This window comes from Syngnathus scovelli, chromosome 13 (assembly GCF_024217435.2).
Source record: "Syngnathus scovelli strain Florida chromosome 13, RoL_Ssco_1.2, whole genome shotgun sequence".
Taxonomy (NCBI): Eukaryota; Metazoa; Chordata; class Actinopteri; order Syngnathiformes; family Syngnathidae; genus Syngnathus; species Syngnathus scovelli.
Window position 1 is genome coordinate 6,510,686 of NC_090859.1, and position 12,896 is coordinate 6,523,581.

The 12,896-nt window shown below is 38.6% G+C and overlaps 1 protein-coding gene across 5 annotated transcripts in view; it reads left to right on the forward strand.

Moving 5' to 3' along the window:
• Nucleotides 1-12,896, forward strand: part of cacna1bb (calcium channel, voltage-dependent, N type, alpha 1B subunit, b) — a 123,040-nt gene that overhangs the window by 76,716 nt on the left and 33,428 nt on the right. For 3 of the 5 annotated variants that reach the window (XM_049737145.2, XM_049737144.2, XM_049737146.2), the window contains exons 19-25: nucleotides 980-1,042; nucleotides 3,656-4,372; nucleotides 4,786-4,970; nucleotides 5,218-5,347; nucleotides 6,075-6,204; nucleotides 6,609-6,668; nucleotides 6,799-6,905. In XM_049737145.2, coding sequence (XP_049593102.1) covers nucleotides 980-1,042; nucleotides 3,656-4,372; nucleotides 4,786-4,970; nucleotides 5,218-5,347; nucleotides 6,075-6,204; nucleotides 6,609-6,668; nucleotides 6,799-6,905 — 1,392 coding nt within the window. The remainder of the gene's footprint in view (nucleotides 1-979; nucleotides 1,043-3,655; nucleotides 4,373-4,785; nucleotides 4,971-5,217; nucleotides 5,348-6,074; nucleotides 6,205-6,608; nucleotides 6,669-6,798; nucleotides 6,906-12,896) is intronic. The other 2 variants (XM_049737148.2, XM_049737147.2) reach the window with 1 other exon arrangement.

Genomic DNA, 12,896 nt, shown 5'->3' on the forward strand with positions numbered 1-12,896 from the left:
TTCCAGGCTGGGTTTCTGAATCGGGCTAGATGAAACAAAGGCTAAAAATTGGGATATATATTGAAAGGCAGCTCCTATTTATTTGAATGGAACAAGCGCCGTTCGTGTACCACACACTTTGCTGTTCAATCCACAGCTACATATTAAATTACAAATACGGTTAAGTACGGCCGTAAAATACATTACACTGAATGTGTACTGTACTGTTTTTATGGGTTGGAAGAGCACTGCTATGTGTTGCTTGCTTAAAAGCCAGAAATGGATCTTTCACCTGTGTAAGAGCTCCTGTGTTTTAGTTGGATACAACTTGAAAAGTCACCACATCGTGGTTTCTATTTTGAATCACCACTAAACTATCGGCTGAGACTTGACCACTCGTGATAACACTGCTCGAGTGTTCAGTGGTATTGTGCTGCATCACTCAATATGAGGCAGTTCTAAAATGCATCACATCAAAACAAAAGACCTCTTAAATTTGGTTCATTTTTTAAGATAAATACTAGCTAGCTGCCTTATCCCTCACATACCCACTGTCATCATCGTTATTTTCCTATGCATTAGCATCCTGTGTTCTTCAAATGTTTGAAAGTGGATAGTGTGTTTAGACATTGGTGAGCTTGCCCATAAAACACTGTTTTTGTTTGAAATGTACTGTTTTTGTTTGCAAACTCGGGGTTTCATCTCATGGCATTTTCTTGACAAAATTAGCCATAATTTTAGCTAAAAACACGACTGTTTGAACACCACACAAAATCTTGTAGTTACAAATTCAACTTGAAAATGTCTTTGGAATGAAACTCTTGACTATTGTTCAGGTTCAGTTTCTGCTTTTCTTAACACGTTTGCTTACTAGTAGTAGTTGCACAGATTTGTCCTTTGGAGTAATTTAGAAGGGAACATGTGGACAGACTAAGTCTCCACCTTTTCCCTTCATATTTGTGTCTCATTTTTCTTTTGTTTTTTTGTTCTGCATGTACAGTTTTGTAAAGCAAAATCGAGATGCAATCTCTCGCAGGTCGTCCATCAACAGCATTCAGTCACTGTGAGTTATCACTCTATGTTACAATATTCTCCTCTTTGTCTCCTCTCCTCTGTCGTCCCCATTCAGACTCAATTACTCCCTATATAATTAGTAGTTTCCTACTCTTCCTCACTGGGGTTCCTCAAATCACAATTGTCTGTCTTGTCGTTAATGTCAGCAAAGTAGACCATTATTCAAATACATCATACAAAGCAAACAACTACCATAAATGTTCCTTACAAATGGCAAATTAGTAAAAGGAAAATTAAAAACTAAATCTTTCCAAAAGTATCAAATGTATTGGCTTGAGCCATAGTTACAACAGAAAAGTAAGCTACAGACATTTTTTGAACTTTTTGTTTAATATTTGAAAATGTTTTTCTATTTTAACACTGTCTGCAGTGAAGCCAATAACTTGCTTATTGCCATACTGCGTAAACATAATCATTGTTGTGGGGTGTCTGAATGTAGTATAACAGCTCAAAAATAAGTTTATGAAGGCAGACTATTTGACATCTCTTGAGATAACTCAAAGATTAATTTGGTTTATATGCCTCATGGGATTTTAGGCATGTCGCACATAAAGAATAATTTAATCTCGTCAGTGTCTTTGTCACTTCCAACTCTGGGAAATACAACCTTTTCGTGTTGCTTACGTGTGCGTGTGGAATCCTTTCCTTTGTGTCCTTTGCCTGTCTGTCTGTCTGTCTGTCTGTCTGTCTGTCTGTCTTCTGTCTGTCTCTTAGGAGTTATAGTATCTACTCTACCCCTGCTCGACGAATCTTGAGGTACAGGTGACCAGATGGAACAAACTTAAGTAACCAATAAACTACCATGTAAATAAATCATATAAACACAGTAAGCATTGATTTTTCGGGGGTTAAATGGAAATAAGAAAACCTAAAAAGCACATGATATAAAAAGCACAAATTTTACCCATTTGTGTCTTCATTCACGGTTGCCATACATGTTGGATACAGGCATGCCATGTCTGCAGAGGTTGACAGGATACTATATGGTTTTATAATCCAAAACGTTACAACGCTAGATAAGAAGAGTTTGGCATTCCCTCAGAACACTTTAGTATCGTTCTGTTGCTCATGAACATGTAGTAGTAAACACAGTAGACTCGTTACTAAGGCAGCAAACACTATAAAACATATCGTTTTTACTGAAGTCCCATTGGCGACATTCTATATGGTTATGAGCGTATTCAATCAAGTTAACAATAAACGCAGTAATCAGTCTCTCATCTTGAAGAAACACTGCAATAGCAAAAATACTTTTTTCTTAAGAACGCGATCTGTTGAATGTAATTTTTAGGGTACTTTATCACAGCAAAGGCAACACTTGCAGCAACCATGTACCTTTTTTTCCTGGATGGTTTAAAGATTGCTGGGGCCTGGTATATTTCACATTAATAGTGGATATACTGTATTCTACTTTAATTCTTGTGTCTAACTGTTTGTCGAAGCAAGAATGAATGAGTTTCTTTCAATTGGAAAGACTTAACTGGAAACAGACACTTACCTTAATGATAGGAATGTGAGTAGGGATATATATTTATTGATATAACTCAAAACAGTCCTTGTTACAGGTGGTAACTTTATTTCCATTTAAGTGTGTGAACATCGTCTTACATGAAAGGCGACAGGGAGAAATAGTCGCAAATGTTTCTAACCAACCCAATTCGCAGCATAAGTAAAGGGAATTGTTTTCACTTTGAACTCGTAAAAATGTGAAATACTTACACTTTATTGCATTTGACCCTTAGCCAGTAAATTACATTTTCTGTATATCATTATATATCATGTATGAAAAGTGCTTGATAAATAGAGCTTGATTGATTATTATACGAGGTTGTGGATCTATCTCGGCATGAAGAATGTATAAGAGAGGGTACTATCACAAGTGTTATCGAGTACACGTTGTTTGCTAAAGATTGAGGGATCGTCTAAATTGCTGGTGAAAATGGAAGTCTTTGGTATAAATAGACATTCGTTCATGACTATGGCATCCTGGGTGCATGCCGACATATATTCAGTATTGTAGTTTGGGGATTATGATCTGATTTCACTGTATTTTGGTTTCATGTATTTTCTGCAAAGCCTAAATGTTTTAACAGAACCCTTATTTACGTTTCATAGTGATGGGAAAATGAAGCTTCAGATTTACTTCATGAACCAGTTGTAATTTTTTGGCTACTCTCGACGGCACTCTGTTCGACAAGTACACTGACATTTTTTAAACGTCTTTCTTTAAACCATCAGTGCCATCTTGAGGCGTCAAAAACTACAACTGTTTCATGAATCAAATTTGAAACTTCTTCTTCCCATCACTAATATTACATAAGCATGGTCAATGAAAGCTGTCATGATGGACATTTGTGCTCTTCACCACTCATCATTTTGTGACATAATTTTGAGTCTATAGGGGCCAAACAAGTAGCTGTTGATATTGGAAATGATGAATTTAACATCAATGCTAGAGTTGGCCTGTCCGTGTGTGAACTGTAGGTGCCAAATTATGTTCAAACGCCATGTTTTTAAAAACATAGTAAAGGAAAGACATCTGAAATAACACAGCGTTAATTGTGACATCTCCATGTGGGATTTTGTGTGTGTGTGTGTCTAGTAAGGAACAGCAACGAACAGCCAAAACCATGTCAGTGTGGGAGCAGAGGACCAACCAACTGAGGAGACACAACATAAGAGCTAGCAACGAGGCTTTGTTTAATGAACTCGACCCAGAGGAACGCCTACGACTGTCCTCTGTTCTCCATCTCCATCCTGACATGATGACTCACCTGGATAGACCCCTTGTGGTAGAGTCCAAGAACAGCGACCTTACTAACAGGCCACCTGAAGAGGGAGAGCAAGACAGCACAGGAGACAACTTCCATTCGCACACCAGGAAGCACCATCGCCAACGGGACAGGAACGGCGAGGGCAGGGATGGATGTGATGGTCGTGCGACGAGGCATCACATTCATCACAGCCGGAGCAAAGATCACAATAGCAATGGCGCACAGACTAAGGAGAGGAGAGGGGAGAGTAGCCACAGTCGGGATGAGGGGCAGCGACGCAGGCGGCATCATCACACGGGCTCCCCGGAAGAGGAGATCTCTGATGCACGAGGAGGAGGGCAAGAGAGAGGGCATCGCCACCACCACTCACACCGTACAGCGAAAGAGGGAAATGGGACATTAGCTAACGGTGCCCATGGAGAGCGCAGAGGCCGGGGAAGGGGAGGGGAAGGTAACGGAGAGAGAAAAGGACGTTGCTCTCGAATGGTCAGAGCGCAGTCGACTCTGGATGGAGACGAAAGCAAAAAGTGCAAGAAAAGTCATAGGTACGTAAGACTCCCAGTACAGATGCAAAATGTGTCCATGACGGCTTTATGATTCATGTGAAATGTAATTTATGAATCCCCAAATATTACAGTGGGACAAAAAAGTATTTAGTCAGCCACCAATTGGATTTTTTCCTTTCATTTTGTGTTCCTATGATGAATATAGACATCTCTCATCTTTCAAGTGGGAGAACTTATACGATTGGTGGGTGACTAAATACTTTTTTGCCCCACTGTATGTCATGTGATTTGTAGCTATACAAAATCAATACAATTCAGTCATGGGTATTTTATCATTTTATGAAGCTGTTTGCCTTTGGAGAAAAGTTGTGGTCAACCCCCTAAAGATATTGGATCTCATTTGACGAAAAAATATGTTGAAGCGCTATGAAACACCTGATCTCTTTCCTCAGGGAGATGCTGTCTGATGGTGAGGAGGAGGTTCTTGCCACTAGCCCTCTCAGTATTGGAGACAAGCAAGAGGACGCTGATAACCAAAAGAACTCCACAAGAGCCAGCCAGGCCGGCCTTAACAGCAACACAATTCACATCCCTGTCACCATAACTGCCCCACCTGGAGAAACAACCATTATTCCCAGTGAGCAGAGCCTTCATCACATCCCATTATGCACGCTTTTCAACCGGAGTCTTAGTATTTTCATCATGGAAATTAACAGTAATTTCAGGACGAGGAAGTAAACATAGCGGCTCAGCCTGCTTTGTTTCCTTGGCTGAAAATCAATTCACCTTTTGCTAATCATAACAACAATTAATCTACAGTCATATAGTCCCTCTTTCAATTGTATTCCCTTTGAGCCATAATATGCAATATTTTTTCACACTAGTGAACAATATTGAGTGCGGCAACTTTGGAGTCAGCGAGGAGAAGAAAGCTCTGGAAGAAGACGATGCTGTCAATAGGCCCCGGCAAATCCTCCCCTATAGTTCCATGTTCATTTTTGGACAAACAAACCCGTAAGTCATTCAGTAACAAGTGCCATTGGAGTTTTGTTTATTACCTCCTGATTATTGCATTTTTCAGCGTTTCCTATTTAACCAATTGAGAGTTGAAAAAGAAAGAAGAGGTCTTAAATTGTTCAAGTGTACCTAAGGAACTGTTTTGTGATTGTTGACAGGGTGTGAAAACACAACAATTGTATTGGAACACCTGCTGTATTTTCCGCACTATAAGGCGCACCGGATTATAAGGCACACCTTCAATGCATGGCCCATTTTAAAACTTTGTCCATATATAAGGCGCACCGAATTATAAGGTGCACCTTCAATGAATGGTCCATTTTAAAACTTTGTCCATATATAAGTTATATACATTTGGCTCGCGGGCCGGACTTTGGACACGCCTGCTGTAGTGGCTCAATATTGGTCCATATATAAGGCCCACCTAATTATAAGGCACATTGTCGACTTTTGAGAAAATTGGAGGTTTTTAGGTGCGCCTTATAGTGCGGAAAATACGGTAATTCCCTTAACGTTTGTAAAAAATATATATATATATATTCCTCTGTGCGGCTGATGCTGCACCTCAAGTTTTTTTGTATCGGCTCATGACAAACCAAATGAGTCATTTTGACTGCAAGGGAAACACTTATTGTTCATGGCTTGTTTGGGAGGCATGCCACTTGAACATGAGCTGTCTCTTCATTGTATGCTCTCTGACAATTCCGTGCGGGTGCTGTCACAGGGTACGGCGACTGTGTCACTACGTGGTCAACCTGCGCTACTTTGAAATGTGCATCCTGATGGTCATTACCATGAGCAGCATCGCCTTGGCAGCTGAGGATCCTGTGCAATCCAATGCACCGCGTAACAATGTGAGTTAGATTGTGAATATCAGGGTCTGACAGACGCATATTGACCAACTTTTTAAATTAGATTTAGAACGCCATGTTTGCAAAGGAATTTGCCCTTTTATTCTTTTATCACAGATCCAAAAATAATACATAGCTTGGAAGTTCACAAAAGCTTGTATGATTTAAAACAAAAATGTGCAAAGATGTGTGATCTGGTATTTTTCACTTTGACAGACTGGCAACCCCAAATAATATTCTGCAATGGGTCAGCATGATTTTGATATAACATTCATGTGTGCTTTTTGTCTTATTTGCGAGTTTTGGGACGAGTGGCTTCTGGTTGAGGAGAGTGCAATCATCTATGCGTTCACAAATTTCACAATTTCATTTTACAACATCTTTTCGAACGCTTGATTGTTTTGCAGGTGCTCAAGTATCTGGATTATGTATTCACTGGAGTGTTTACATTTGAGATGGTGATTAAGGTAACAGATATGCCAAGAAAGAATTACAGGAAGTTTTATTATGCTGAGAATCAAACAAAATAACTGAATAATTGTCATTTGTTTTTGTTTTTTCCTTCTTCTTCTAATATTATTGTTTTTTTTTCTCAAGATGATTGACTTGGGACTGCTCCTCCACCCTGGGTCCTATTTTCGCGATTTATGGAACATTCTCGACTTCATTGTGGTCAGTGGCGCTCTTGTGGCATTCGCCTGCTCGTAAGTTGTCAATTTTAATGTTCTAACAATGATTTCCATATATAAGCATATAAAAAGTTGGCAAAAATTGGCCGACATCAGTGCTCCCACCAATTTATTTGATAACATGGTATCAACTTGTCAGCGCTGACAAGTCACATGAAAGAAGTGAAATTAACATTTTTATGTCGAAATAATCTTGAACATTATATTCCTATTTAAGATAACATAAATAAAAATTAGCATCTATCTGTGACATGCAAATAAAGTACATGTGCAGTGTTTTAAAATCTATCTCTATATAGTCAGTTTTGTTACGTATGTGCAGACTAGCATTTATAACGGAAAAAAAACGAATTCATTGTTTGTGAGCGATAGAACAAGCTTCTTTTTTCAATCTAAGTATTGAATGTTTGCGAGCATTACATTTGCTACTGTGGTGATAGATTATAATGCAAAAGCTATTTGAATGTAAGGCACCAAGGTATGTATATTCTGATCCACCCAAATTAGATATGCATCACTCAGATTTATTTTTTGTAGTCAAATATAAACCTAAATTCCAATGTAGTTGGGATTATGTATATGGGCACTACCACACCTGTATAGCTGCTGACTGTTGAGCTTTGCATTCATAAAAATCTGGATGCTTTTTTCCTCTTTGGCTCGGAGGACACAACATCCATGTTTTCCAAAAACAATTTGAAATGTGAACTCGTCCGACCACTTTGTTGCAGGAATTAAATTCTAAATGAGACAATAGTTTCAAAACAATCCAATAAAGTACATGACCATTAAACATTTTTACTTTGTGTATTAATTTGAACATACACTGAAATTGTATTCTAAAATAAGTGTATGTTTTTTTTATGTTTTACACAACGTCCCAACGTAATTGGAATTTGTGTTTGGATTTGCTTGCATTTCTAACATCTCTCAAAATAATTGGGTGGCCTTGAAAACAGAGTCAATGATACCCCTGAAGCTCATACGGACCTGCAGTTTGCGTCTTAAAAGTCCAAAATGTATTTTCTATTCTCTTTAACTCTTTTCTGTCAGTTTTTCCACATCTGCCATTGTTTTCACATGGGCTCTGTCCAAAAATTCTTTACACTCACAGTGTGATCTCTTTCTGTTTTCTGTCACTTGGCTTTCTCCTCTTTTTCAAATTATAAATTGATACTTCTCTGTCTTTTACATGTTGTTGATTATTGTGTATTTGTCCCCCTTTTTTCCACATTTTTTTCCTTCCATCCTCGGTTTCTGCCTTGGATTGCTTTCAGGAGCCTAATGGGGTAATGCCTGAACTTTCAGTCTTTCAGTCTGTGCTTGTCTGTCCTATTTGGATCTTCTGTTTTCCTTCCTGCCCATCATCTGCAGATTTAATCAATTTATCTTCTGCAACCTCACAGCAACAATGAATGTTTCTGTCTAACTCATATCAGTAACAACCAGAGATACTGGCACACGCGTGTGTGTTTGTGTTATAAGAAAAATCAATTTACCTGTTTCTTTTTATCTGATTATGTTGGCAGCTATGACCTATTGTTGCTGACTGAGACAAACATTTTAAAAGCTGCAGCTATTATAAGAGCATAAGCATTAATGTAGATGCAAAGGATGAGTGCTGAATTTAGCATACAAAATAATCAAACCGTGCATTTTCATAAAAATGCAAATCTATAGTAAGTGAAATTTGAAAGTTTTGTCAGTATCTCTGTGACCACTAATGCACGGGCCTGCCCTCATATACTAGTACCATTAGTAAGTCTCTAATTCACTCATGCAGGTTATCAGACGCAAACATTTCCTCTTCATAAACCTGTCAACGTGCCTCCCAACTTCTTTCAATCATTTGGTCACTGGGTTCATCATCATTTACCGCAATTTATATTCATGGCGGTTATAGTTTATTGCAAGACTTACTATAATGATGTTTCTGAGCTGTACTACTCAATAACCATCATCAAGACTAGAAGAAGTATGTAATCCTTTAGCCATGTTTATGTCAACCTATTTGGCTAAATGAAGCATATTCATGAGGAGCACAGAAAGAGAATAGGCAACGTGCGGTAGGGGTATGATGAAATTAATTCTTCCGACCTGTTTTCAGCCATGTTGTAGAGAACATATAGGTAGGTGTGTAAAAAGATGTGTGTGTGTGTGTGTGTGTGTGTGTGTGTGTGTGTGTGTGTGTGCGTGTGTGTGTGTGTGTGTGTGTGTGTGTGTGCGTGTGTGTGTGTGCGTGCGTGCGTGTGTGTGTGTGTGTGTGTGCGTGTGTGTGTGCGTGCGTGTGTGTGTGTGTGTGTGTGTGTGTGTGTGTGTGTGTGTGTGTGTGTGTGTGTGTGTGTGTGTGTGTGTGTGTGTGTGAGTGAGTCCTTTAATTAAGTTGCTGGGGTCATCATCTTAACCCTTTGTCACCATTTTATTTGAATCATACAAGAATGTGAAAACTCCTTTTCATTCACTTTACTTCTCATCTGTTGTCCTTTTTAAACCTGCTATACGATGTCATCATTTAAATAGCCACTGCTATACTTTCACGACATAGTTATCTCTTTTCATAGTTTATATGTATTGTATTTTGTTACAATCATTTGCTCTACATTTGTTTTTTGGCACTTTAGGGGTTTGGGTGTTAATTCATTGTGTGTGTTTGTCTGCTTATCATTGCTTTTTTTTCATCAGATCGCAACAAAGCGTGGCCAGGTGGGAATAGTCCTTATCTACTTTTTGCCTGTCCACACTCCTTTCCCTTCTTTCCTACATGTGAAGCAAATAATGCTTCTCTTCAGGTCTTCTTTTGTCGTTGTTGTTCTTTGGCCTCCATCCCAAGGTGTTTGGCAAATGACCATGTCTCCCTCTTCCCTTGTAAGAATAACAATAGCTCCTGTCCCAATATTTGAACATCAGGACAAGAAGACAATATTGGGAGCTCCTTCTCCTAGCTTTCAGAAGGTCAACATGCAGTTAATATGTTGGATTGAGTTGTGACTGAGCGTCACTCAGCAGGTATCAACAGATATCATGAGGTATCGTATCGGGCTGATACCGGCCTAGTTTCAATGTATCAGTTACTCCCGAATGCTGCTGATACCAGCCACAAATACACTTCATAATTAAAAACGTCCAACATTGAGTAAGTCCTCCATGCCAGTAGTTGGCGCTGCACTGCAGCATTTTGACATATTGCCAAAACATTGTTTCAGAAAGAAGAGAGAAGTCTATTTTTATCATGATCTGACTGTCATTGTGTTATTTAAAATTGTATGTGTCCAAACTATGATCGATATCTGTACCCAGTGATGATACTGCTGTCCACTCACAATTGTGAATGCTCACACTGGTGTCAGTCTGGAAAAAACCTGTCGTCAAATATCCTAAATTTCAATAATGATAATGACCAGAGAAGATTAAACCTGGTTACCATTTTACAGAATGAGGCATTAAAGCGTACCTGAGTATGTCAACTCAGGCTTAAGAGGGTGTGTACGTTAAATACCTGGAGCCTAGATTCTTTACTCAAACACTGCTGACCTGCTGAAAGCTATTAGGAGACTGTGTTGCCATTTTCGTGTGTTAAGGTCCTTCAATAACAATTAAGAGCTGGCATTACCTTTTCAGCGTGCATGCCTGGGTAGTCGAGTAATGTGAGCATGAGCAGTGCATGTCATTTTTTTAGACTGTAACTGAGGGACCAGTGATGGAACCATAAATCTCCCTTTCTTTGAGCCTACGGTACCTTTGGACCACGTGTTACAACATGTAGATCAAGGTCACCACTCTCATCTTTGAGCGTTATCGTAGAGTTGTTGATAGAATTATTGTGAAACTCAAGGAGGCTTTTGAGGTATACACATGGCAACACATTTTTTTTTTTCCAAGTCGGACTATTAGGTGCCATAACAATTCTGCTGCCAATATGTTAAAAGCTATTGGAACGCCATCTGACTGGTTGTGATAACCTAACGGTTGTATTATTGGTACGTTCAAATTTTCAATTCAGAATAGCATAAAACCTTTTTACTTTGTAAAGACAGGTAGATAGCTCTTCGTGCCAATATTGCAGCGTGTCGCCCACTATGACCCAGAACTACAAAGGAGATGGAAATGTATTATTGGCTGGGATAATTTCACCAGTAAAACTAGTAGAACAGTTGGCGGCAGTTGAAGCTGTATCTCTCACTCCAGTTTGTGCTGCTTGGCTCCAGTCGGTGTCCTATCACAAAATTCTTGTCACGTTCGAGGCTGCGAGCACATTGATCCAACCTGTAGTATTTGCTCACCATTACTATTTTATTAGTCTTTGTGTTTTACGTGGGTTTAATTACCCTAATGTGTTGTATACTCACCATACAATAACAATGAAAGCTTTCTATTCTACTCTACTCTATGTTCAGTTCAGGGTAGGTAGGTCAGTGTTTCACTTTTCATCTAGTAACAGCATTAATTCTTTAAAAAAGGTATGTGACATTTTTATAAATCATCAAGACCCGATGTCACCAAAAAGTGCTTGGGGAAAAAAGGAAGTGGTGTTTAAATGTTAGCAATGTGTCATGAATTAAGAAAATTATCAATATTTTATATTCAACAACATTTTAAATCAATAGTGGGGAAAAAATGACCCCTTGTTTCAAACTCAAAACAATAGAATGTCCTGTGATCCGTTTTTATGACAAGAAATTAGGCTACTTTGCAGCCTCAAGTTTCTTAAGTGTGAACCAAATTATAAAAAGACTGCAAGAAAGTGTGTGATTTCACATGTTGCGTAATTAATGCATCGTTAATGAATTAATTGCATTAATTAATTGAAGAATTACTATTTTGGAATGATCACAAATATTGGCACAGTATGATCCTCTAGGTGAGCGTACAAACTGGATTTAACTTTGTCTAAATATCTCAAAAATGGATTATATGTTGCAGCATTAGTCAAAGCAAGCTGCCTTTCAAAACTTTCAAAGGAGTTATCCTTCCATTCCTGCAATAAACTATAGTGTACAGCATGAGAATCATCAAATCATCAAATGCGGCAATAGAGGGGATTCCATTCTATGTCATCTAATACCGTATTTTCCAGACTATAAATCAATCTGGAATATAAATCGCACCAGCCATAAAATGCATAACAAAGGAAAAAAAGACATATATAAGAGTATAAGTCGCATTTAGGGGGAAATTTATTTGATGAAATCCAACGCCATAAACAGACATGTCATCTTGAAAGGCGATTTAAAATAAAAATAGAATAGGCACGGTATGGAACGGTACGGTATGCTAACGTTACATAAACAAGGAACTAAGAACTTGCCTGACGTAACACATTAAGAGTTATTCAAATAACTATAGCATAAATAACACATTTATCCAACCGTCCGTGTCACTCTAAATCATTAAATCGAACAAAAATGTCATCCTCTGTGTCACTTATAAACAACTTAGTTAACCTCGGAAGTAGAAGATGCGGCGCTTCCTCTTCTACGTCGCTTATGTCAGACTCATCGTCAGTTGGAGTTCCAATTATTCCACAGACTTAGAGCGCCCTCTTGTGGTTTAGTGTGAAAATAACATGTGAAATGATATAATGTGTGAATGATTTCACACAAAAGTTGCTCCTGAGTATAAGTCGCACTATGAACTGTGAAAAAAAACTACGACTTATAGTCCAGAAAATACGGTAATTGAGGCAGAAATCCCATTTTTAACGGTCAGAGCACATCTTTCTGAAAAGAGGTCAAAGACATCTGGCATGTGGGGATCACACATAAGTAGGGTCACGAGTAACAGACATGATCAAACAAAAATGGGGTCACAAGTATGGCGGATCTGGGTCCATTGTCACATTCTTATACAAAAGCTCACATGCTAATGCATCGTTTTCAACAACTTCCAACAAGATCCATAATATAGATTCTGCAACGTCTTGCACCTCAGCTAGACATGCTGTAGTGAATGATATTATGCTAATGGTTAATTACAGGAAGTGCTTTTATGTCAGCTACTATGTATGAT